Source organism: Dermacentor andersoni, chromosome 4 (genome assembly GCF_023375885.2).
Source record: "Dermacentor andersoni chromosome 4, qqDerAnde1_hic_scaffold, whole genome shotgun sequence".
Classification (NCBI taxonomy): domain Eukaryota; kingdom Metazoa; phylum Arthropoda; class Arachnida; order Ixodida; family Ixodidae; genus Dermacentor; species Dermacentor andersoni.
This window is the reverse complement of record NC_092817.1, coordinates 132523768-132550265: the sequence shown is the minus strand read 5'-3', so window position 1 is coordinate 132550265 and position 26498 is coordinate 132523768. Positions and strand designations below refer to the sequence as shown.

General features: G+C 45.1%; 1 protein-coding gene across 2 annotated transcripts in view; it reads right to left on the bottom strand.

Annotated features, from left to right (window-relative positions):
- Positions 1-5: 5 nt before the first annotated feature.
- LOC126537821 (uncharacterized) overlaps positions 6-26498 on the bottom strand; it is an 82616-nt gene continuing 56123 nt past the window's right edge. For both annotated transcript variants that reach the window (XM_055074458.2, XM_050184904.3), the window contains 5 exons: positions 21965-22212; positions 14702-15042; positions 8108-8319; positions 4033-4230; positions 6-3627 (listed from right to left, as the gene is read on the bottom strand). In XM_055074458.2, the coding sequence (XP_054930433.1) occupies positions 3394-3627; positions 4033-4230; positions 8108-8319; positions 14702-15042; positions 21965-22212 (1233 nt within the window). In that variant the 3' untranslated portion in view covers positions 6-3393. The remainder of the gene's footprint in view (positions 3628-4032; positions 4231-8107; positions 8320-14701; positions 15043-21964; positions 22213-26498) is intronic.

Genomic DNA, 26498 nt, shown 5'->3' with positions numbered 1-26498 from the left:
AATCGTCAAAATCGTTCAAGGGTCCCTTTAATGCGGGCATAGCGTATTTACTAAGGCCCGAAGTTTTTCTTTGGCATGACAGCCCCCACAGAAGAAAGATGACTACCCACTAAATCTGTGGACAATATCACAAATGATGTACAGAATCAGAATGAAAACGCTTGCTGCCCACTACACACACACAGACACATATTCATAGAAGATTTAGCTTTTTTTTTTGCTTCTGCTACCAAAGTTGCTCCCATCTTCACTGGAGCTTGCTTCATCTACATCTTCGAAGATGGTCGTACTTGGAACCATCGAAGCTATTAGATATTCCAGCAATCGTAAAATGTTTAGAGACAGTGGAATTCTGTACAGAACACCCTTGGCCTGCTCAAATCTCGTGTGACCAAGGATGCTCATTATCACAATGTTGTGGTCTTTAGTTCTAAAGAGTTACTACACAAGTTACGTTGACAGTGTCCTGTACTTCCGTACAAGATATAGGAAATGAAATTAAATGTTTTTAAATACTGCGCAGCACAGAGATAAAAAAATACCATGCGAGAACAAATGAGTGAGTTTGCCTCCGCTAACCTGCAGTGCTTCATGCTTTGACAAATTAGTATGTGGCCTAGCATCATCTAGCAACTACAGCCACACAAGCAAAGTGTATGGCTGTATGCATACTGTATGGCTTAGCACAGCACAACCACCATGTGATGTCACATGACCCAGGCAGGAGCAGCCTGTGACAGTATGCACAATAATATATGCAATGTGTTTCAGTGACAACTGTATGACTGTTTTCGAGTTACTAAAAGGAGGAGATTGCAGTGAAACGACAATTATTTTTGCTGGCCTTAATGCATTGCATTGGAAGATGCCAGAAATTGTGTGACAACTGTCAATACACCTTAAAAATAATGGAAGTATGCAAGTAACTTTTCATTAACAATTAACCCTGTAATGCCCCCACAGTTCCACACGAAGAAAAACTGGAATCGTTTGCATTTATTTCTGGCCATCGAGAGTAGACCATTTGTAGAAAAACAATCAAGAAATGTTCTTTCAGTTACAATTTAATTACTGTACTAATTAATTAGCAAATGGTTTGTTGCACTATTCTCAGCTGAAACTTCACTCCAGCACATTAAAAAGGCAACTATGAGCCTTGGATTAGGTTTCCCACACTACAATCAGCATTTTCAGGCTTCAAACTCAGCATAGCATATACGATACCCCATTGGGCAATACACGGTTAAGCGCAACATAACGTAATGGTAGAACTGAAGGCAGCCGGTGCTCGAGGCATACAACACTAATTGTATCTGTCTCTATAATCAGTGACAAAATACACTGGCATTCAAGGCAGCTCTGCGAAACTGTGCCCAAGGAAAGTTTTGTCATAAAATCATAATTAAAACACAAATCCACATAGCCGCAAGCCTGAGCATGGTCATCACAGCGGCGCCATCACCGATGAACTGAGATTTGGAGCAATTTTTGGAGCAGCAAAATGTTAATATTGGGGCAGTTTGGAGTACCCAAATACAGATTTTTAGAGTGCTTTGGAGGAAATAATTGGCAAATTCTGGACACATTCTAGGCAATTTAAAGCACTTAAAGTTGACAAGCGTTATTCCAGAAAGTATTTGCTTGCTGTAAAACAACACTGCCCTGCCTCTAAATAAAAAAAGAAAAAAGAATCTTCAACTTGAATATGTTTAATTAGAATGAAGACAGCAAGCCTGTTCACACAGCGTACTGCAATTAGTTTAATAAAAATTGAGTGAAGCTGCTGAGACGTTGCCTTTTACGTCTTCTGAAATTTTGGACAGCTGCCAGCTAAGCCATGTTTTCAGCAAGGCTAGAGCTAGAATCAGTGAAAAACACCTGGCCAGACTCAACATCATCAATTTTGTCTGAGCCAAGCCAGCCTTGATAAGCCGCTCGTGATGCTCATGCATTGCTTTAGACGACGCCAGGCACTTTTTAATGGTCTGCTTTTAGTCATAAAACTGAAGCCTCTGCTCAGCAACTGGCTGATTTACAACTGGCACCGACCAATTGTTTTGACACCAGCTATTCAGACAAGCTTGATTATTCGCACTACTCCGAGGCACCATCACCTGCCTGTAAATGAAATGTACACGTATGACAGAAATTCAGGATACCTTAAGGCACGCCATTCAGTAATTGGGACTTCGCCTGCACAACTGCGTGCTACTATGACAGCCAAGTTGACCGGTAACAGCAATATTTTGGCTTTGATATATCACTGCAATCGCTGCTGCATGGTTGTTGGCCATCTTGCTGACATCACCTTGAAACCAAAACTACCGGCACCTATTGCACCAAAACCGTAGCAAACTACAGCGAGCCATTCGCACATCCAGCGTTGTTCATTTGCATGTTGAATAGCGACACGGTTCCAGTGATTTCAAGTTGTTTAGGCGGTACCGACTCCACTCTTGATGCCTGCGCCGACATGGACAATGACTGTTGCTAAAGAAACCCATTGCCATTCAGCTATGACAGCACAGTCAAATTCTGTACCACAATTTTGTAGCGGTGCGTTCCGCCAGATTCTATAATTCTAGTGCACTTCGGTGCAAAAATGTGTTTCTTTATCAGGATGGCACAGGAAATCTCACTTGGTGCAATTTGGCGCACTTGGAGCAGAAGTGGGTGCACTGTCGTCACAAGAGTCAAAACAGCACTGTCCTCAGGATTCCTGCTTCGAGCTCCGACAGGTTTCAATTTTGCAACTCCGATATGTGCATGAAAATAATTATCAATTAATTTAGTTAAATAACTACTTTACAGCCAGTTCGCATGCCAGCTTTGACGCCGGCCATTGCCATATATCTTTGCCCAGAAACCTCCACTCTGTTTTAAATCCCTTCTGCTTGGCACTTCCAAGACAGCTGCCACTGAACCAGCACGTATGCGTACGTTTTGACAAAAATGCCACAGGTTGCTTGCACTCACTGTCCAGGAAGCAAAGCCGGTTATCTGCAAGTTTGGCTGCACGTCCTTTGCTGTTCACGCTCACACTTAGGCAACAAGTCAACATTTAAGAAAGAAGTGTTCAGAAGTGGAGGAGCATCAGCGAACAGTGAAACTGCTACAGAGACTCATTCACAGTCCACAAACACCACTTCCACTGAAAACATATCATACAGGTACACACGGGTGTTTTCGCAACAAGAAAGCTGTGCGAAAAAAAAAAAAAAGGAAAATCACTCACACAGCTTTGGCACTTGACATGGCTTAACATCACACACACAACAATGCGTTGCGCACTTCGGCTGCAAAAATGCACGGTGTTCTGGTACCTTCCATAGTCAAAGAGCACCAGGGATCTGTGCAGGCTTCTACAGAGCCCGGCCAGGATATGTGCGCTTCTTATCCCGTCTTCTTGTGCCGGAGCTCTTTCTTCGTGAAGCCATCATCTGCTCTTGTCTTGTCGACATCTTTGGTCACCAGCACGTCGCTGACCTTGAGGTAGGAGCAGATGTGCTCCAAGACTCGGCTGTTGAGTTGGTCGAGCTGCAGCCGGCACCGCGTCAAGCCAGTCAGGTCGGGTGGCAACTCGTGGCAGACTAGTTCCTCGCACACGATGCCAGCAAGCTGCCAGAACTGCACGTCCATGATAAGCACAATAACACCAACGTCAGCTAGGGCTGTCGCTACAGCAAATGTGTTGAAGAGGGCAGAAAAAAGAATAAAAACATTTCCTCTAAATGAGAACTCAGTGAATGATCAGTTTCTACATGATACTGCCAGAGCCCACCAGATAACGTTTTTAAGTGCTTCCATAGTTGCACTAGCAGCTTCCGTGCTATTCACCTCGCTGGCACTTCCTTTGAAAACGAGCCCGAGCACAAACCCTTGGTGGTTGCACTGAATATTTTGCAGCAGCTATGGTACATTTCGCACCTGCTTTATGGTTTTGGTGCAACAGGCTGCAAATGCAGCAATTTGGTGCAATCAGTGTAGCTGTACCAGCCCGGTTAATCGTACTAAGAACATTTGTGCCCGTACCTTGGCATGAATGCGCCTGGCAGCACTCTTGATACGCTTCTCTGCGTCAATTCGAGTCAGAGACCCCATGCGCTGCACTGCTCCAAGAAGCTGCGGGTGCCACGGTGCAACCAGTTCATAGCCTAGCGCGGCACGCGTCAACTCTGAGCCGAGGGCAAATCCGGCCGCACACTGCACCAGACCTGCGTTGCGCTGTACCTGCAACAGATGACAACAGTTCACGTGCACAAGTTCACTTCCAGCAGATGTACTGTAAATAGCACCAATGGATGAGCGCAGGGCTTCCCAAAGTATATCGACCAGAGACGGTGTAAGCACCGGAGCCCATAAAAAAAGCTGACCTCAACATGAAAATAAATAAGAAAGACTAACCATCACAAAGTTTACTACAGTAATATACCTAGAGGGAAGATTTGGTGACACCATCTATGCGAGTTTATTCAAATGTACTGGTAATCTGAGGTGGGTTCGAAGCTGATGGCGTCGTGCTCGCTGTGTTCTTGTGCGCCTAGTTTGTGTTGAAGTGAGGGGCAGCACAAAGGGAAATTCGCTCGCCACTGCTGCCACTCTTCATGATGCTAGCATTCCGACAGTGAGTCTCCACGGTCATTAAGTGAGATGTCTACATGTTTGCCTGTCCATACATGATACTGTACTTGTTAACTTAGTTAGTAAGCGAATGTTTGCAGCAGTCGATACTTTAATTCGTATAGCTGTCTAAAAGTTTGTGATCACAATGAATACTTTACTTTTCGGGTGAAACTGCAACATTTTCTTTTTTAAAAATCTGTCTGCATTAAAATCGAGTAAACACTGTAATGACAGATTGTGCATTACAGTCACTGAAAAGCTTCCTAGGGAAGGACGAAAATAGGAGTTTTCGAAGGGAGATGACATATTGTCAAAAGCTATTACAACTAAAACATTTTACCACCGACAGATTGGCAAAAAAACGTCTGGCTTTAGCAATGGCTGGTCCTCGGAGAGCGCGTGCGCAACCACGAACTTCGTCGTTCTCGCCTTAAGGGTCCCGTGTCATCACGTGCAAACTTATTTTGCGTCAATATGTTCAACACGATCACTGACCCCTAAGCTCCACCGAGACAGATACTGCCAGTGAAGAGCTCCATCCAGCCGCAATGTCTCCACAATTGTTGCAAACAGTCAGCTTCACTGCAAGGCCATAGTTGCTATCACCCCTCACTAGCTGCAGTGGTCCGCTGCACGTTTCACATCCCAAAACTCAGATGAGCGAGTTGAGGAACTCCAGGTTCACTATCCTGTAAGGAGTGGTACATTCATCTGACGCTGGCGTTGTCGCTGCACCGCTTGCCTCTGCAAAAGGCTCAACCTTCCATGCCGTTCCCGGTGCCGACGAAAGCCCTTCAAGTGCGGTTTCCTCACGGGCGCACGCCTCGCACACTGCTCCGACACCGATAACACCAGTGTCTATTCTCATGCAGCTAGAGTCGACATTGTGCGCACAGGCACGGGAATCGTCTTCGTGCACCTCGCAGTCGCCGATAGTATCACTGTTTATCCTAACGCGGCCAGAATCCATGCTGGAAGCAATCTCACATACATCTCTGTCGCCAATAACATCTACCTTTACGCAGGTGGAGTCCACACTGTGCATGCTTTCCAGGGAAACGTTCTCGGTCACAACAGTGTTATCAGGAGATGTCGTAGCTTGACTGTTCCTCACATGCTCCCACGACCCACTAGCAGCTCCAACACGCTTTATGTCCCAGCTTTTCTTTCATGTACAGTCGAAATGATGCACAGATCAGATCTTCTTCATACCGCCAGGCATTGTGAACTGCACGATCATGTTAGAGGTAACATACCTTCGCAAAAGAAATACCTCTTCATAATGGCAGCGCAGGCATGCCAACGTTGAAAACAAGCTTCCCTAGCCACTCAAACACCGCCATTTTGGTCACATGCACGAACCAACCAATAGAAGCACACGCTGCGCATTATTTTGTCGTTGCTTTTTTTGCTTTCACCTGGTGAGCATGGTTGCTTACTGAAAAAAAAAATATGAAATGCTGGAAACACGAGCTTTCTAACAAGACCAATATGGCAGTGGTGAAGCGCGTATTTTGTGGGCTATGGGTGATTGAAATAGGGTGAATTTAGACTTCAATTTAAAGGTCCGGGTGCGCGCACTTGCTGTGTTTACCTTTAACTTGTAAAATAGGCGTAACTCTGAAACCAAAAGTGGCAGATCGGTGCAGAAGGGTCTCGTGAACGCGAAAATGAAGACTGAAAAATGCGATTTTCAGGTCGATACTTGTCTTTAAAGTGCCGCGTCCCCCCTTAAAATATAGCAGTATGCTTTAACGACACCACCACACACCATGTGAAGCAGGTATGTGAAGCTGTTTATCACAGTAGTGTTGGTGGTGATAGCTGCAAATGTGAAGTGGGACCACTCACAAGGAGATTTGCTGACACTGGAAGAGGAAACAGAGTTGCTGTCATTGTCACATGACACGGGCGGTTTAGTACAGTGGGCAAGTTGAGGTGGTGGGTGCCTATTGCTTTCAATCGCACATGCCTCGCGCTTTTTCTTTTTCATGTGTGATCTCGTGACTGGAAAACATACACGATCGCAGTTTTCCAATGTACTGAATGTTAATGCCAGAAGGTTGTGTTCCCTGGGGACATATTACCAGTAAAGAAGCGTAACTGTATTGGGTTATTTTTGGTGCTCTCAATAACGAATGTTTGCGCCGGGAAATGATATGAAACAGCATCGCATCAAATGAGAGAAGCCAGCTCACTTAATAAACTTCAAGGCCCAAGCCCTCTCTGGCTTTGAAGTTTGCCCTGGGTGGTCTTGCTTCCATAGCAAGAACCCATGCTTGTTGCGTGGTTATAAGCAGCGACCGATCGCACATTTCCTTTACATGTGCTGCAAGCTTGGCTTCCAGCTGTAGAGAGTTCTGGCCTGCAGAAACCTCTTCGCATGCTATTACAACTGAAAATTTTGCCTTGATGCTACTCAAGCTACTCCTGCATCACGCATTCTGAAACTTCAAACTTGCTACTCAATGTGAAGAACCGGCAGCCTTCTTGAACGTTGCCGTGAATGAGTGCATAGTGCTTATCAACCACGGAGCACCCATGATGACTGAGGAAGCACAACAATAAAATGTGGTCAGCAAAAAAGGCAAACGCAACACACAATGAGACAGAAGTGTCAACTCTTCCATCAACTGTTGATACTTCCTGAATGCATCACTATTCCATGTGTCAGTGTCACCGCAATGGTAGCAGCAGCCCTTCTATCAACAATGAAATTCCCATGTATACTGTGTGCACAGTAGAAGTTTTAAAACATAGAAAAATTCATTCAAACAAGTGCACAGAATAGCCAAATGCTACGGGTAGAGCTGTACAGGGAACATAAAATATCATCCTTGCCGTAACGTCCCTAATATCTCGCTAATATAGGTGTGCCGACTGCCCATGATGTGGCCCGATTTCCGTCCCGTCTCCACACACGTGATCACTTTCCTTTTAATTGCGGCATCGTGATGAACTTGGAATGTCTTTGCAGTCGGCACTTCCATGCTGATAGAGTAAACACAGAAAATGAAGACAGACGGTGCACTAACCTAAGCTATGCGTAAGCCAGAGGAAGCATTGCGTATGCACACGTACTACAGCACATGGTGAAAACTACGGCAGCTAGGCTCAAGGCGCGTACGAGATGGCAATGTTGAAATGCTGATGGCGATATGGTAATGCAGATTTAGGGTCATATTCGATTCTAACGCACATGAAATTTTTCGGCCCGTTTTATCGGAAAAAAAGTGTGCGTTAGACTCAAGTAAATATGGTATTGTGCCATCTCGACACTTGATGTGGTTTTCCATTTTCTGTCATTAGAGAATGCTTCATGACGAAAAATTTAGCAAGCTGGTATGGTGCACAACCTTTTCTGCTCTTCCGAGGTTTTTGGTTCTGACTGAAACAGTGACTTCGGAACAGTGAACACTAGTGCCACAAATTCTACTTGGCAGCCCTCTCCCTGAAAACTGTGCCAACAGCAACGGTCACCAACCAGACTCCTAACTCGTTGCCACGATGACTTGTTCTTCCCGCATTCGACGACTTTGAACCAGGTCAGCGTGTAGCTCTCGTCCAGTGAGTCGGCCAGTGTGTCCACCAGCAGTCCAGCAATCGCACTGGTGGACCAGAACTCCAGGCTGTGCACAATTTGGCTTTCGGCCAGCCAATCGCACAGTGTCTCCACATCTGCACTTGTGAATATGCCTGCACAAGCAGATGCATGGTTCAGAACGATGACACGCTAAACTCACAATTAAACACATATAGAAAAGTGTGATTTCAGAAACATTGTTATGCTGAAATAATATATAAAAAAAAAGAATGTTCCAGAAAGCTTGAGGTGCTGGCTTCTCTGCACAACAAGCAATCACACCTTTATATTTTCAAACACGACAAGCATTGAAAGCACAACTTACATGCAACAGATTTGTTGTCCATTCCCTCTCCAGGCAAAAATCAATGGTGTTACAATTATTATAATGGAAACTTTTCCATGGGTTGACCCCTATGTTGAACCTAAACAATCAGGGGAAATTAAAGTCGTTGCTTCCTGGTAAAAAGATGCTTTTCTTTTTTTTAATGCAGAGTTTGAGGAATCATAGCAGGATGTTTGGGTCTGCCCTTTTGTCATTATAGGAGTGGATCCAGGGCAGGCTCAGTGGTTAGCCTAATCAAAGCATACACAGTAAAAGGGGGGGGAGGGGCTTGCCACATGCTCTGAATATGCAAGCAGTGTTAAACTGAAACTGTTCTTACACACACTTATGTGCTTGCCAAGGTACTGAATGTTACCTTAGACTTTGGTAAGAGTCAATAAAAGAAATTATAGAAGATAAAGGTAAAAGAAGAGAACAAAGAAGACAGTCTGGTAGAGTAGAGGATGAAGAAAAGAGTATCCATGAGACGAAGTTGCAAGTATAGTGGAAAAACAAAGAAATCCACCTCCATTCCACCCTGTGAAAGTGGATGTACAGCAAAGCTGCTGTAGACGTTAGACAAGTAACACCACCCCACTGACATTAAGTCACGCTACACAGGCACCGCCACCACAAGTGACATATGTTATACACGCATGCACGTTTATGGAAGTGCGGCATACATTCTCATTCTTCTAGACCATGCACCAAGCCCAGGTGCCTGATTGATCTAAACCGATGTTTAAAAGTAAATTGGATCAAAAAATGCATAAAGTATAATTTACACGCAAGCTGCAGACATGATAGCTTCAGATTGTTATTCGAACATACGAGAAAACATAAATCTGTTACGCGGAAACTGAAAGTCAAAGACCTTTTCCCGCTGCCATTTGAGGTCTGTCTGAATGGCCATGGCAGCCAGGTGGCGGTACCGTTAGAACAGCATACATCCTCATTCTCGCAGGCCCTTCACGTAGTGCAAGTGCATTATTTAACTAATTGAATTTCTCAAAATAAAATACATCAGAAATCTGTAAGGTACGACTTGAAGAAAACCTACAGACATGTTAGCACCAGAATGTAATTTTAATAAATGAGAAAACATAATCCTGTTACAAGAAAACTTAAACACAAACCCCTTTTCCAGTTGCCATTTTTTAGGGTGAGCACACCACAAGAAATCCCAACCAACTAGAGGCAAACAGCTTCACTATAAAAAGGCTGCCTAAGGTGAGCACAACAAATAAACGAAAGACATGTACAGGAATATGTACAGTTAAAACTTGGGTGCAATGAACCTCTACCAAAGGAATTCCTGGATTTACCTAATCTTTTTTTTTATTTCCCAACGCCACCCCTATAAAAGCCCGTGTATTTCTGACCTCCATGTAACGAAGGTATTGTGGCAAGTGACCTTGTTGCAACGAATTTTCAACACTCATCACTTATCTTGAGCAGTAGCTCTACTAAAAATTTTGGTAAATAATGCATAACTTTTGTAATTGATAAATAAGGCAAGCGGCTGATCACGAGAGGAACACATGTGATTGCGGCAAGCCAGAGCAATCAACCGTGTGCCGCAATGATGATGATGAAAGCCATAAGCTTCCTTAGAGCCACTTTGTGATAATCGAATCAGTCTCTGCATTTTTCGTTTATGGAGCGGGACACCAGGTGTCACTACCATGCCGGCCTGTTTCAGTTTTCTTTAGGCTTATGCATGTTGGCGTGGCACAGTGGCATGTGTGCGAATGCGAGAGCTGAATCGATGCTAGTTTTACCTTCAGCAGTGTATCGCAAATTTCTCACAGTGTTTTTTTGCTTCGGAAATGAGTTTGGCAAGAAGTGCAAAGTTATCTCTTTTGAGGAGCTTTCAATTGCGAATGCAGTTGCCAAGGGCACGAAGGATATCGCTGCCCGGTTCAACAACTCAGCCAGCACCCTGTCAACTATCCTAAATGCGAAAGAAAGCATTCGCAGTGCAGTGGAGTCGGATACAAGTTAGCAGAAAACAAGATGAAGTTATTGACTTACGCCGATGTGGACAAAGGCGTTTACATGGTTTTTGGACACACGAGCACAAAACATGCCCATAAGTGGCACAATCCTGCAGCAGAAAGTGAAGAATTTTGTATGCATACTGGGCCACGACTTCAGAGCTAGCAACGGCTGGTTGCAAGGATTTAAGAGCCCAAACGGAGCCATCAGGAAAATCATTAGCAGCGACTCTGCCTCTGCCAACAGCGATGCTTCTGCATTGTGGGTTGCCAAGAAGCTGCCTGGCATTTTCAGCCGCTACGAGGTGGCTGATAGCTACAACACTGATGAGACGGCGCTGTTTTATCAGATGTTGCCAAATTGCACACTGGCGCTTAAAGCAGAAGACTGCCGCGGTGGCGAGCAAAGCAAACTTCGCAGGAGTTTTGCTTTGCGCCAACAGCGATGGCAGTGAAAAATGAACCCGTTATCAAGAAAAGTGCCCAGCTCAGATGCTTCAAGGGAAAGAAGTGAATGCCAGTTAAATATGTTGTCAATTCTAAAGCATGGATGTTGCAGGCGATTTTTTCTGACTGGTAAAAAGAGTTCAGTGAAAACATCAAGCGACAAGGCTGCCACATCTGCTTGCTGCTCTGCTCCACACACCACATCGACGACCTGCTGTCAAGCTTCAGCTGTCAAACCTCGAGTTGATATATTTTTCTCCCAATTGCACATCCCTGATACAGCCATTGGACAAAGAAATCATCAACAGCTGCATATGCTGCTACCACTGTCGTGTGATAGATAAGATCCTTCTCAACATCCGTTTTGAACGGTAGACGAAGATAAACATACAGTAGAACCTCGTTGATACATTTCCATTACATAGGTTTTCCTAGCACCAACGTTTGCAGTCAAGAACACAAAGAATTACTCAATAGAGCTGTACTCATTTTTTACGAGTTCATACATTCCCGGAACACACAACCTTTTGGCACCGATGTTCAGTAAGTCGCCAAACTGTGATCGTATGATACATTTTCCGGCCACTAGATCCCATGTAAACAAGAAAATGCGTGAGGCGCGCGCGCGATTGATAACACTATATAGCAGCTTCACCGCAATACCTGCCCTTCCATCTTACGTGAAAGTGCCAGCGCGCACCCAGTTTCTCATTTCGGTATCGGCAAAACTCCGGGGACGTCACACACGGCATTCACAGCTATCACTGCCAATCCTACTGCAGCACGCATCTTCACCTATCTGTCTCATAGCACATGGTGCCGTCGGAAGCATAGCACATGCTTTTAATAGGCGGCAACCGAAACACAACACCGTTCCCGGCTGCAGACTGCGATCGTATACATTTTCTTGCCACTAGATCCCATGTGAACAAGGCACATGCGATCAAGAATAGTTCATAGCCGTACGTCTCACATCTTATTGCATATTGCAAGAAGCGTCTTCACTTATCTGTTTCACAGTGCGTAGTGCGTTGTGCCATAGGTAGCATACGGCATGCTTTTAGTAGGCGATAATCCAAACGCACTGCCGTTCCATGCTGCAGGCGGCGCAATGTCAGCATCACGTTTCGCTTTGGCAGCATCTGTTGTCGCCCACCAGCTCGATTTCATTTTGGTTTCCCGTCGGCCTCTTAAAACACCACACAATAGGAAAACAACAACAAAATGCACCTCTGGCTGCCAGAGCACCACCAGCTCGACGCACGTCGGCGTCTCCTGCCGTAGTGATCCGTACGATGCTTCGCATTACGTAGATTTGAACAGCCGAGTCTGTCAAATGTTTTTAGTTAGTTCGCATGGTACGTTTTCCTGGTTATTACATTTTATTTCTCAAGTTTTTTTTCCAACACATATGAACAAGGTTCTACTGTATATCAAGCGATCGAGATACTTGCTGTGTGGTGGCAGGAAGTTGGAACCTAGATGCTTTCAAATTGCTTCGCCAAGGCCCAAATAAAGGTAGTTCAAGCGGGAATCTGTGACGACGAAGAGGAGACTGAAGAACCCACCTGATGTCACCGAAGCATGGGACGCACTACGTGCGAATGGCGAGGCGCCCGATGATGTTGAACTTGGCATATTTTTGTATGCTGACAATGGTGCTTTACGCACTGAAATAATGTCAGATGTGGTACTTGTTGAAATCATGCAAGATCGCGGTGACGAGGAATGTGCATGAGAGGCAGATCTGCTGTTTGCCGTACCTGCCGCAAGATAGGTGATGGACACATTGGGCGTCTTGTGTCGTTCCGTTGGCGTGCAGGATGATGAAGCCGCATTGCATGATTTAGCTTCATTGGAGCGCCGCTTGATGTGATCAATCATGCAGAAGAAACAAGCTGAAATGACGCAGTCTTTTCTCCTGAATAAATGTTTCAGAGGTGAGCTCACATTAAGTGAAATTCATCTCATTCTGGCTTTTTTTTTTTTGCATGATACTTCCCAGTTTTCATGTAAAATTACATGTAACGAAAACCTGTATTTAATAAATATTACATTACATCCAGGTTTAACTGTACAAAGAAATTGGTGCAATGACAGAAGAGAGAAGGAAGGAGCCCAGCAACACTTAAGACACTTACCGTACTTACTCAATTCTAACGCGCCCTTGCTTGTAACACACCCGTTTTCCGTGACCAAAAAGGAAAAAAAAAGAAAAAAAGAAACGTCCTCGATTGTAAGGTGCACCCATTTGACATGACCTAAAGAAAAAAAAGTCCTTTACAGTACCCCGCAGCTCATTCTTTCACACAGAAATGCAACATTCTCTCATTTGGAAAGAAAGATTTACTTCCAATGCACTAAAGTTGCCATAAATTAAGAAGTTTGCAGTTCTGCCTGAAAAGTGAAACCTCAATTGTGTGAGCAAATTTGCAGACAGGTCTACGAAAAGTAAGGATAGTAGTTTTATCGGCCGTATAAACTTTTAAACATTTGCTTACTAACTAGATTAATAAGCATGGTGTCACGCGCGCAAAAGCTAACATAAACATGTCTCACTCAATGACCACGGAAACTCTTTTATCAAAATGCTGGAGTGCATAAGCAGGAGCGAGCGAATCGACCTTTGTGCGGCCGCTCGCTTCAACGTGAACTCACGACTAGAACACAGCATGGTGCACCTAGATGCATAGACTCTCATCTCCATCACAGATCGCTTTCAATATAGGTTGCACAATACACCAATACACAGCAGCTGCTGAAGTAGAAAGACTCTCCTGTTTGTACCAGTCCCGCACACAAGTTTCAGGAACTCCTAACACCGGTGATACACACCGATTTACATCCGTCTCCGCATACGTTGAACTCGGCGTGTCTTCGCAGTCGGCACTTCCATGCCAACAGAGCAAACGCAGAAAACGGGAAGGCCTACTACAGCACATGGAGGAAGCTATGGCAGCTAGGCTCGAAGTGCATATGAGGCGGTGATTTTAGAATGGCGATATGGTAACGCAGATTTAAGGTCGTACTCAATTCTAAAGCGCACATAATTTTTGGACCCATATTATTGGAAAAAAAGTGCGCGTTAGATTCAAGTAAATATGGTAGGTACAGCAGCACTCAAGCTTGGGCCATGGTGGTGCTCCAGTTGATGCAGTCCTTGGTACGACTGTGGCTAAAATTCGTGGGCCTGTTCAGGGACAGAGCTCTCGACAGGAGTGCTCACGACTTCCCTTCAACGGTGGGCGAAGACACGGCCACAGAACATGGGTTCCTTCCGATGCCATCTCATGCAATCACAAGCTTTTATGCAGTCCAGAGTTTTGTCAGAGCACATGCCAAGCCCATTATAATGGCTCACGTGACAGAATGCAAAAGCTGCATCAAATTGCTACTTTCCAGCATCTGCAAGTAAGCCAAAATTACACTTTTGCAGTTAGAACTTACTTTCTGTGTCACTAAGACACATGTTTCATGGTTATTAGTAAATTTCACGTCTACAAGCTTGACACACTTACATCAAATCATTGCACGTTTTGTGTATTTAGGGCTGAAGGGTATAAACTACACTATTTTAAAGAATGCTTAGTAATTTCCTTGGCTTGCCTTCAACATTTGCTCCTAAAGCCCCTATTAGCCATAACTTTGAGAAGCAAAGCGCTTTCCTCGAAGCCGCCAAAAAATGACCAACCCCTACGTGGCCCCCCTAGGGATGTGGCCCAGCACCTTTGAGCTTCAGTTTCCGGATGCTGTTGTTCTGAGCAAGGCCAGCAGCAACCATGTGTGACCAGTGAGACAACTTGGGGAGCTTCAGGTCCAGCTCTTGCAGGCACTTGGTCGAGGCCAGGTAGGAGCCCAGCTCTTGCGCCGCCTCGGGTTCCACGCACAGCGTCGTGTTGTGCAGCTGCAGAGAGGTGACGTGCTGGCTCGAGTCGTTGGCCAGGGCCCAGCACGCGTCGTGCAGGGATTTGTTGTCCACGCAGTTGAGCCGAAGCTGTCCGACAGCTGGAGGTGCCTTTCCTGCACCGATCACCATTGGCGCTAGGTACTGGGCCGACGAAGTGCAGCTGCGCAAACGAGATTTCACGGTATACTGCCAGAGGTGCAAGCGGTGATTGCGACAGCTAGGGAAACATGGGAATGTGTGTTGTGCACGCAAAAAAACATTTTGCACTTGAGACTGCTCTGTTCTTGCTCAAATTTTGCAGCAACATCGATTTTACAGTTGCAATCGTTACGTATACTATACGGCATTGTTACTCCGTTCACGTCAAGAAAAATAAGAAAATGTATTCGCCTTCATCTACGCCTCTCGGATGCACTATTGGGCTAATATAAGCTAATTTCGAAGGCCACGCTTTGCCGTGCTGCAAACGCCAATACTGACCAGACATGTAAAGTTACAGAAAAAAAAGTTACCGATTACAATTACTTAGTTCAGAAATGTAATTTATTACAATTACTAGTTGCTGCCCCATAAAAGTAAGAGCAATTTCTAAGAAGTAGGAATATCACCGAATTGAATACATAGTGAACGTCGTCTTCTACTGTTTCATTTACATAAGAACAGGCTGTTTGCCTGCTTTTTGTATTGTTGCACGAGTTTTACATGACACTGCAGGAGACTGTTGTCACGGCTGCTACAGCAAGCCAATAATGTTATGTAACTGTACAGTTAATTACCATTCAAACCAATGGTTAACGCTTGTGCAGCAAGGATGCAAAGTCCACAATACATTCAAGATTTATTGGTTTCTGGGCAGGAAAAAGAAAAAAGAAATTATCCATCAGAGCGAAGATACAACTTAACATGCACAAAGCATTCGAAAATAAAGTGACGGCGCTGTTTATTCAAACTATGGAGTTAACCCTTTCGCTGTCGGACGTTTCTGGCCGTGACGCACCCCCAGTGTCGGCTTGGTTTCAGGGAACGAGCATAACAGGGAATGAACATAGCAATTTATTTTTTATTATGATTGGCATACAAATACCATAGTCAATGCAATATGCACATTTCAGTGTTCTGCAGCTGTTGTTAGTAAACATCATCATCATCATCAGCCTGACTATAAAATCTGTTCAACATCCGAATCTGACGATGCGGAACCCTCTTCGTCTCAAGCGACTTTGTCCGAGTCCGAATCCGAGCTCGGCTCGTATTCTGAATCGGAATTCAGCCACCGCTCCCATGAGCAGACGAACGTCCCGCGCGCCGAGCCATCCGAAAGTAACCGCGCGCAGGGAGGATGCGCTTTCAGTCGCCCGCGCAACGGAGAGAAATGGGACGTTGCGTGATCAAGAAGACAGAGGGAGATGAAAAAAGGCTAAACAAAGTTCGAAGGGCTTTACGTTTACTGCTGCAAGTCGGAAGCGAGGGTGCGGCGAGAGAGCGAAAGCAGCAATCGAGTCACCCTTTTTGGAGAGGCAACGGCACGTGCGCCTGAATTTGACGCGCCGTAGCAGGCACACCAACAGAAGAAAAATAAAAACCTTCAAACCAGCGGAGATTACAGAACAACCCTTGAACCCATAACCACACGCGCGCGACGCATGATCCAGCGAACGCGGAGCCACCGCGCCACTCAGCAAAGAGAAAGTGGGGAGTGGCAGTCGCACCGTACTCTTCAATACATGGGTTAACACAGGTCGGAGCGAATATACGAACTTGTAGAAAGAGTCAACAGATGGCGTGGTCAATCCAGGAGCGCCTGTTTTTGCGCTCAGGCGCGAAATTTTGAACGCACGATAGAGAACGTACCGGTACGTCAGTGACACCGTGGGGGGGAAGCGCGATGACGTACCGGTACGTCAGTGACAGCGAAAGGGTTAAATATGCTATTGTAGAAAATTCATTAGAATTGACTGCACCTTTGGCACGTCAGATTTAATAAGCATGTGAGGTAAGATAACCTCTCAAGATGCACTGGGAATTTTACGCGTGACAGGGAAACTGACAGGAAAAGAATGCAACTAAACAGCCGCACGTTCAGCGTAATGTTGAAGATTCGGGTACCTTGATGTATCATCATTTGCCCTTGCTGAGTTTGCAATTATTTAAACTCCTCCGTACGCACAAATTTTGTATGCTACTAAACAATTAAAAAAGTTGTGGTGGCCCGAAAAGGACATTTTGTCTTGTGGGGAATGAACACCTCATAGTATTGGCAACTCACAAAGGTGGATAGTAAGTACCAGATCTACAGCATATGAAGCAAACGTGAAAATGCATTTCATTTGCTATGCAGTGTGTCAACGAATGCATAGAAATGGCAGAATAGAATCTGCGGTACAAGCTTTCATTCTTATTCCTTCGTGGTACAACCACGAAGGAATAATTTTTCTTCTCGCTTCGCATGCTAGTTCGTCGCAGTCAAAAGGGGAGGGGGGGGAGTCGGCACTGCGACTGCGATTTCCAATATTTCCAAAGTATTTCCGGAGCGTAAAAATCGCACCCTGTGAAACAAACTTTTGTGTGGAGGAGATGGCCGAGGCTGAAAATTTGAAACTGGAGAAATGCGCTTTCTGACGAGACCAAGATAGCAGCACTTAGTTGTGCCATTCTGCAGATAAAGCGGCTTGGAAAACGCCATTTTCTCGCGATTTCCACAAAGCTCCTGATCACCATGGCTGATGCAACAAATTTTTTAGAGCACTTCTACTTGGTTTTCCATTAAGATATTTGATTCCAAATATGTGATTTTCAAAAAATCCTCTTTTTTGGCATTTTTCAAAATGCAAAAGCCGCGTCTCCCCCTTTTAAAGGGTCACTAAAGGCAAATATTTAGTCAAGCTGAAGTGATTGATTAATGCTCAAGGAAACTTAATGCACCAATATTATTGCAAAAGTTTTAGTAATCGAAAAATAGCGGTAAATGCAGGACACAATTTACAACTCACCAGGGACATTCAAGAAATAGACCGATGACGAAGGCACTCCTTATTTTATTTGCTTGTACTCAACTTGTCGTAATAAAAAGATAATTCAGGGCGTCTACCAAGTTGACATTTTCAAATTCCCTGAGTTTTCCAGGTTTTCCATGAGTGCCTTTGAAAAATTCCCTGAGTGACACAGAACTTCGTTTCATGTCAAGACAGGCTAACACCATGTTGCCCACTGCTGTCACTCTTTAGTAAGCATATAAAAATATTATTTATAAATCTATTTATTCCAGTCGGAATAGTAAGCAGTAGTGTTTATTTTATTCAAAATAGAAAACTGAAGGGAAGGGTTAGTAAAATACACAGCAAATATATCTTTGAAAAAAAAAGTAACACCCACAGCAAATCAAGTCAAACATTCTCAAATACAAATAAAAAGGAGATGCACACACAAGCAAATATTTTCGAAAATGAGCTATTTCTATCATATGATAGCAAGCTCATCATTATGGGGCCTTGTCACAACTAGGATTCTCTCTCAGCAGCTGGAAAGTCAACCTCAACTGTCCTGACATACTCTCAGCCCGCGCACAATGCCTCAGTGTTGCATTTCACTGCTTTAAGGAGTTTATTTTGGTTTGGATGAGGGTCACCTGCATTTCAGCATCAACCAACACTGCTTTTTGAGCTCAAGATCCTTTAAAAAAAGGCAGCACAGTTCCTTTCCCAATCAATCCTCAATGCGACAGTCCTTTCTATTCTCGTCCTCCTTCCACCGCGCGTTCGTCCCATGGACCTTTTGAAGCTTCCTCTTGGTCAGTTTTACAGTCAACGTCCCGATTTCTCTGACTCTCTAGGGGCCCCGAAACCTCCGAAAAACTATGTAGAAATGTTCTAAAAATTTGTTAGATCAGCCAAAGTGGCAAAACAGTTTGACGAAATCACAAAAGCACAGTGTTTTTCAAGCCACAATATCTCCTGAATGGCACAAACGAGCGCCGCCATCTCGGTTTCGCCGGAAAGTGCATTTATCCATCTTCAAGTCTGCTGCTTCGGTGATACCCTCCATACAGAAACGGTCATTCTGGAGTCTTCGATTGTCTGCAACTGCCACAGGACTCCACTGCGGTTCACCCTTGGTCCAGCACTCGCTCTGTAGGCACATCGTCTGCTCTCTGTGCCTCGACCACTGCTATCTGAACAAGTGTCGAAACATGCGCAATGTAGACTCTGCAGGAGTGCGGCCGACCCCTAAGTTACTCGATGTCTCAGAAACATGGCTAATCATGAAGAGCATCAGTGACGCAAACTTCGCGAACAAGTACTTCATGCATAGTATCTTTGGACTTCGCTTCCAAGTTTACTTCCAAACACATCGTGCAAGCAATTCTAGGACCTGCGGCTCAGCATTTCATACATCGGCGTCTTGGACTCCGCCATTAAGCGCATCGCGCAACGATGTCGGGCATTTATTTCAATCATTTACATATTACTTCTTTACTTATATTTATTGCATGTGATATTTTGACCTATAGGGCAGGTTGGAGCTTCATCTTTTTTTTTTTGCTTGATTACCTTAATTCGTTCACACCCAAAGTGTGAGTCGGATGTGAAGGTGCTAAGAAAAATTAAAATGCAAATTATCGTGGGGGATGAAGGACGTCATTTAGCCATGCTCACAATATTTAAAAAAGATCAAATTAAATTATGGGGTTTTAAGTGTCAAAACCATGATCTCATGATGAGACACGCCATAGTGAGGGACTCCGCAATAATTTAGACCAGCCCGGTTTCTTTAATGTGCGCCAAAATTTAAGTACATGGGCGCTTTCGCACTTCACCTCCATCGAAACGCGGCAATATGGTAATATGGTAACTGATCCAAACATTACCGTATTTACTCTATTGCAATGGCAGCTTTTTTCAAGCTTTTTGTTGCTTAAGCTTGACCTACGCATTACACTCCAATAACAGTAAAATTCACAATTGAAAACAATTATCCTAAATTGCTCAGTTTACAGCGTTGCGTTCGCAACCCGTACCTTTGCGTCTCGATCTAATCCATCCACAAGCTGACTGAAAAGACGAACTTGTTTTTATTGCGACAGCAATTATACGGACACTCCAGGTGCATTTAAGCCTTCACCGTCACCATGAGGTTCCGCATAAAACCGAAGGGCGACAAGACCGCGACTGCGCGCCACATGCTGTACGTGCGATGGAAAGCGTGCGTGAGTGAGCCGGCAATCACTGGTCAATCTGGCACATGCAACAGAGAAAAGCGGAGAAGTGCACCGTCTCCTGTCGCGCGCAAGGTTCAGGCGCATTCTACTCCGGGCGGACCGGGCAGGTGGGCGCTTGCAGCTGCTTGCATCGCCTGGAGTGCAGTCCACGCACAGTGTCCGTGCACAAGTCTGAGGATTGCAGAGTACAGTCCTCGTGCATTTTGATAACTTGAAATCTAAGCTACAACATTGAAAGTCATTTTCTCAGAACTGTTTTTCTTGCCTCCTGCTCAGCTTGTTCCGCTGATTTTTTCACGGCTGCTAGGTCCATTTCAATTCTTTTCTTTTTTTTTACTATGTTCTTTGCGGTGCACTTCAGGGCGTGACATTCTTGCTTTTCCCATGCAACATTTCCTGAATTAACGATTCAACTAGTTGTTCAGAGTCTAGATGCCTGTTGTACAGTTACCTCGTAAAACATTATGCAGAAACTCCACTGCAGTTGTCTAACTATGTGTAAACACCTCCCCCCCCAAATTTAAGTTGGCCCAACCCCAAATGTTAAGTTGACCCAACCCTAAATATCAAGCTGGCCCTTCCCCAAATATTAAGCTGGCTCTCCCCCAAATTTCAATTTGGCCCACTTGTATATTTAAGGTGACCCACCCCTACTATAGACTTCCCTATGCATTTTCTATGGAGCCCTATATGCCTATAGGTATGCATGAATGTCATCATATGGGTGTTCGCCCTGATCATGTCTCTCAGTTTTTTTTTTTTTTTGTTCCAATTGTTCCTTATCGCTTATAAAGGTGCAAATCATCTGCGTTTACACATTATAATAATTCAATATGTTAACTTTGCAAATTATGCATTTTTATGTAGATACAAGGCATTACACTTTATACTTGATGGATAGATTTTGCTGGGGTACTGGTCCAAGAATGCTTAGGTGGCCTCTTATTCTTTGCACTGGGGCCTTAAAACGTAAATAAAGTAATCTTATTTAGATACATTTGTCTTTTTTTTGGACATTCGATAGTTTACACTCATTAACGTTCCCTGTGGAGTTCGAATTATCGGTTGTCGACTGCAGTGCAGTACCACTTATGGCGCGGATATCCACGACTCCGGTGAGTTCTGTTATAAGCGGTCTACGCTGTAAATGGCACTAGCTGTCGAAAAGCACTCGGAAAGTGGCAAAATCCAAATCTGCAGTCATCGATAGCCCACTATCGATGGAATAGACGCGGACAGGAAAGTGTAAAAAAAGGAGACCATTCATGTCACTGAAAATTGGAGCAGTGGACACATGGTACCACAAACTACTCAAAAGGACATCAGTCAGCCCAGTGTAGAGGTCGAAGGTCATGCAGTGACCGCGTTAGCAAGAGCTGCCAGGCTGGCCCATCCAATCGTGCACTTCCCAAGGAAATGCAGGAGAACCCACTCTCGTCCCATTGAGCACTGAAAGGACTCGGCTTTTGGAAGCAATCGCAGTACGTTTGAACGCATCAGTGCTGCCGGGTACCACAACACTGCCACATCATGTTTCGGTGAGGTGAACAGTCTTTTCTTTTATGCTTGGAGGTGCACTGCATCTGGCATAAGTATTGAACATAATTATTTGTTGCATTCTCAGGGCATAGAGGCTAAACAGTGCAATCAGGTATACCACAAAGAAATAAAAATGGGAGAGAACCTTTCTGTCAGTACTCCTTTAACAAGGCAATGTTAACAAGGACAAGTAGGTTCGTTGGTTCCTTGTTTCATAATGCATAGCAGATTCAATGACAATTTTTTTTTGTGCCGAAGACATCGTGCACTCGGAGCCAAGCCACTTATCGCAGGTAAGAGATTGAGGTCAGCAGCAACTTGTGCTCACCTCCTGACCTTCACCTTGTGGGACATGCCCGTCTCTTCAAGAGCCTGGCAGTACGGCTCCAGGTTGGTGAGGCGCAGCGAAGCAATGTGCAGCTCCTTGAGTGACGCGCAGTCGCCAGCTGCTTCTAGCAGCAGGCGGACCTCGCGCAGTGTCAGGTTGCAGTCGACGTCCAAGCAACGCAGTGACCTGGTGCGTTTGAGAGCGTCGACCAGGGCATCCACATGCCACGACATGCGCACCTTTTCTCCCTGGATAAATGAAGTTATCCTGATGTAGCACTGAACAATTCTTTGGGTCTGACAGCTGTGTCAGATGCTGCTGCCATGTGGCCAGCAATTGAGATCATCATCATCAGCCTATGTTATGTCCACAGCAGGATGAAGCCCACTCCCAGCTATGACCAACCACCCCTGCCCTTCACCAGCAGACTCCACCTTCACCCACAAATTACCTAGTTTCATAACACCTAATTTGCCGCAGTCCTTACCTGCGCTTCCCTCCCCTTGGCACCCAATGTGTTACTATGCACAAAACTAGAAGCTATATGCCCTATGCATTATGTGATTATGTGACCTTCCCAACTCTACCGGAATATCAGCTACCCATGTTTGCTGCCTAAATCTTAAAAGAGTACTGACACAAAAATTTCCCATCTTGGTTTTTCCGCTGCAATAAGTAGCTAATGACCCAGCAATCACGACACGAAGCATCATTTGCTCCATTTGGAGTCTTGTTTGTAGCGATCAGTCCAAGTTTCGGTTTCAGAGAGCAACGAGATGGCCAAAGGAATGTAAACACAGCTGGGCACATGATCGTACAAAACTGTGACGTACGCACGCCGGCGCATGAGCTTCGTGTTGCTAGTTCGTCTGCTACGTCTGCACATGCTTTGCGATGCCCTCGCCGTCATCATCGTACTCGTTTTCGTCCTCCAGCCGCGACTATTTCCTGCAGGTGGAAGTTTCCACCATATTAGACGTGGCCAACCATTTCTGATTGGATCCACCGCAAAGCAGCGACTCGGAAAGTGCGGCCAGCAACAGCTATCAATATGCGTACGCACTGCTACAAGTAGTACAAACCATTCGTTGTGAGCGCTTTGGGAATGAAGCATATTCCGGAGCAGGATACAAGGCGGGTAAAAGTCGGCACAGCATCAGTCTTGGGAGTACGTAGTCTTGGTGGAAGATCATCGAACTACTCTAAGCTCGGCGGGTTTTGTTTATACCAGGCACGCTCGAAATGAGCAAAGCTGGCTGCTCTTCAACGGGATCCATTCTAAGCGTCCAGCGGCGCGCACAAACTCGGACTACTTCTGCCACTCATCGACGCCGACGGTAGCGAACGAGCAAGCCAGACGAGCTGGCTATCGCTAGGAAATGGCATAGGCCTAGCTCGTTGGCCGTCGGATCCGAGGCCGACGGCACATCCGATCCGTCCGCAGCTCGTAATAAAGCACCTATATTCGTCAACACAATGTCTGCACATTTATGTCGCTTATAAGTAACAATACAATTAATTTTCCCGACGCCGTTGGTAGCGATGAGAACACATGAGCCAGGCGAGCCGCTTTGCAGAGACGATTGCTGCGGCGGCAGAGCTGACCGCTTACGTGTCAAAATCATGCCAATGATTTAGTATTTCGTGCAACGTTTTATGACATGCACACTTTTGAGGTCACTTTACTCCGAGTTATTTCGTGTAGGAAACAAATGTTAGCTGATTTTCCGCACTGCCGCCAGCGGCGAAAATAAGAACATCGGGGCTATCGTAGTGGCAAGAAACTTGCTCGCAGGGCCCGCCCCGACGGCAGCGCAAACTCATGACGCAGTGTTTTCTCGCTTGTTTACATTCCTTCCTTTGTCGATGTTGCGAGGTGCTACGTTCTGCAGTTGGCTGTGCGCATGTGCACTTTAACATTGATTTTAAATATGTTCTAAACTATATTCGTCATTTACATATTGCAGACGATGTGTGTGCATACCTGCCAACCTGGCGAGATCAAAAATCGGGAGACCTTTTATTCATGCCAATGGAGGGGGGGGGGGTAGCGTTGCATTTAATGTTTCAACTTCCGGTGGAAAGGGGGGGAGGCGTTTAAACTTTCATGCAGTGTTCGGCGAGTCCTTTTGCAGGGACCTTGCAGTAGCAGACTTTGCTCACTTCAAAAATTTGTCGTAGTAGCTTTGCTCAAAACATGGTCCAGACTGACGGCCCTCCACTGGCAACAGGTGTTGGAGGCTTGTATAGCACGTCGATGAGCAGAATTCAGTCCTAGTTTTTGGCGCCATGCTAAAAGATACTCTCACACACTGCGTAGCTATGCGGTATGACGAGTAAATCCAGCATCCCCTTAGCAACTCGGTGAAACACGTTTTCCATCAGTTTTTTTTCATTTTTCCAACCATAGACCACTGCACATCCCACCTTTCTTCATTCAGAATGTCCTCTGAAAGACTGTATGCCTGTAGAGTGGCAAACTCAGCTTCGAGAGCATCTAAAGCGTCATCAGGAGATTCATTGGAATCTCGGGGCAGCAGCTGAGGGAAACTGAATAAAGAAATGAAGACTCGAAAGCGATGCCTGTGAAATAAAATTCAAGTTGGCCAGCTCCGCATTCTCCAGAGTTGCGCTTCAGAGTTGCGTCCACATCCATGACGCTTCGCCTCGTCGCATTTTGGAAACATTTTCCGTAGAAAAGGCCTAACGTGGTCGCTGACACTAAGGGGTAGGTTGTGTTCGGCGAGGAATCCCGTAAGCAGGCACTCCACATGTATGACACTGTCGTCGCAGTTGTTCCGGAGAAAGTTCACTATGTTGTCTTGCTGCTCAGCGGTGCGAACAGAGCTTTGATGCTTCGCCGTAGAAACGTGCAGTTTGAAGTCACCTTTGCCACCGTGAGGCACGCCGACGTCGCATCCACACATTGTACAATATGCAAAATGTTCTCCATTTCTTGATGCCAAAAAGCACAGAAATTGAGAAGTGCAAGATCGCAAAAACTTCTCCAAATACCTTTTCTTGGGCTTAGACAGTGCCATGGCATCAAGCACACAAGGTTTCTAACTTAATGTGGTGCACTGCACACACGGCCTAGCCAACACTAATCATACACACAAACAGAAGTAACAATGCACCATGGAGGAAGGCATGCATGAAATGCAAGAGCTACATTGGCACTGGCTTTGGTCGGCTTACTAGGCACCGTAGTCGGCTGCTTAGTCGATGATACCGATAGCGCTAGTTCAGCCGTTGTTGGTGATGCTGACGATTACGATGTGGCTGCAGATTTGGCGGTGCCGGTTTCGCAAAAACCATTATTGCGCGAACAGAGACAACTTTTCGAGAGATATAAGACAGTGATCGTACGATCGGAAAGTTCAGTAGAAAATCGGGAGTCTCCCAGGCGAATTGGGAGGGTTGGCAGGTATGTGTGTGTGCCCACATAAATCGACTTCGCACGTTAACTCGACTTCGAATTTTTGTGTCAGTACTCCTTTAATGTTATGCATGTCACCTTAGTTCAATCACTTGTTCTGCAGACCTTGGCTTCATTTCAATTTTCTTTGTCAACCTCTAAGCTCATGCTGAACAGACTAGTACAGGCAGAACTGAGATGCCAGTTTTCCAAATCCAATGCTCATTGAGGTTTCACGTTGTAATCACAGCAGCAGCTCGGAAAACTAAATGACTGGTTATCCTGACACAACAATGCAAGAGCCCTTGACTTGCATAAGGTAACCCTAGGTCTATGGTCCGAGGGTTACAATTTGTCCTCAGTATTTCAGGAGTGTCCATAAATTTCATCACAGAATTTCGAGTGCCGACTTGATAATACAGTCTAATCCACTCGTAACGATATTAAAGTGCCAAGAAAATTCCATTGTTATAACCGATAATTGTTATAAATGGTTTACACAGAAAAATCAGAGAGGACAGACATACAAACATTTAAATTAGGCAGAAAATAGCACTGTCCAACCCACTTATAACATTACTGGTTTTAACCATACTACTTGATGTAACAAGGAGCAGCCGTGGCACCATGAACATGTGCACATATTTTATGGTAAAATAAACTGCGTACTACGATATCCCCATGCCACGTAATTGATTATTACAATTAAATGTGCCGCTACTGGGTACCTGCACCAAAAGGAAAAGGAACACAATATCCTAGAAAAGAGAAAAAAAAGTCGCAGCCTGCGCAGTACGCACACCACAGTCACAGTGTAAGCTGAAGGAGCACCTCCATAGGAGCGCCATTTTTGGCAGCTCGCACTTGAGGGTTCGTACCTTGCAAAAAGGAGCTATAATGTGCACCGAAGAGTAAACACAGGTATTGAGACTATGCGGCGCAAATGTCAAATCCTTTGACCCATGGTATGATATGATGCTGTTGATGATGATGATGACGATCTATTTGCATCCCCTTTGACATGAGGCCATCACAAACAGTTACCTAGCCTGCTTGAGTTGCCAGGTCCAGCTATACATGCTACAAGCAACTGCTACATGTCAGGGCACATGGTGG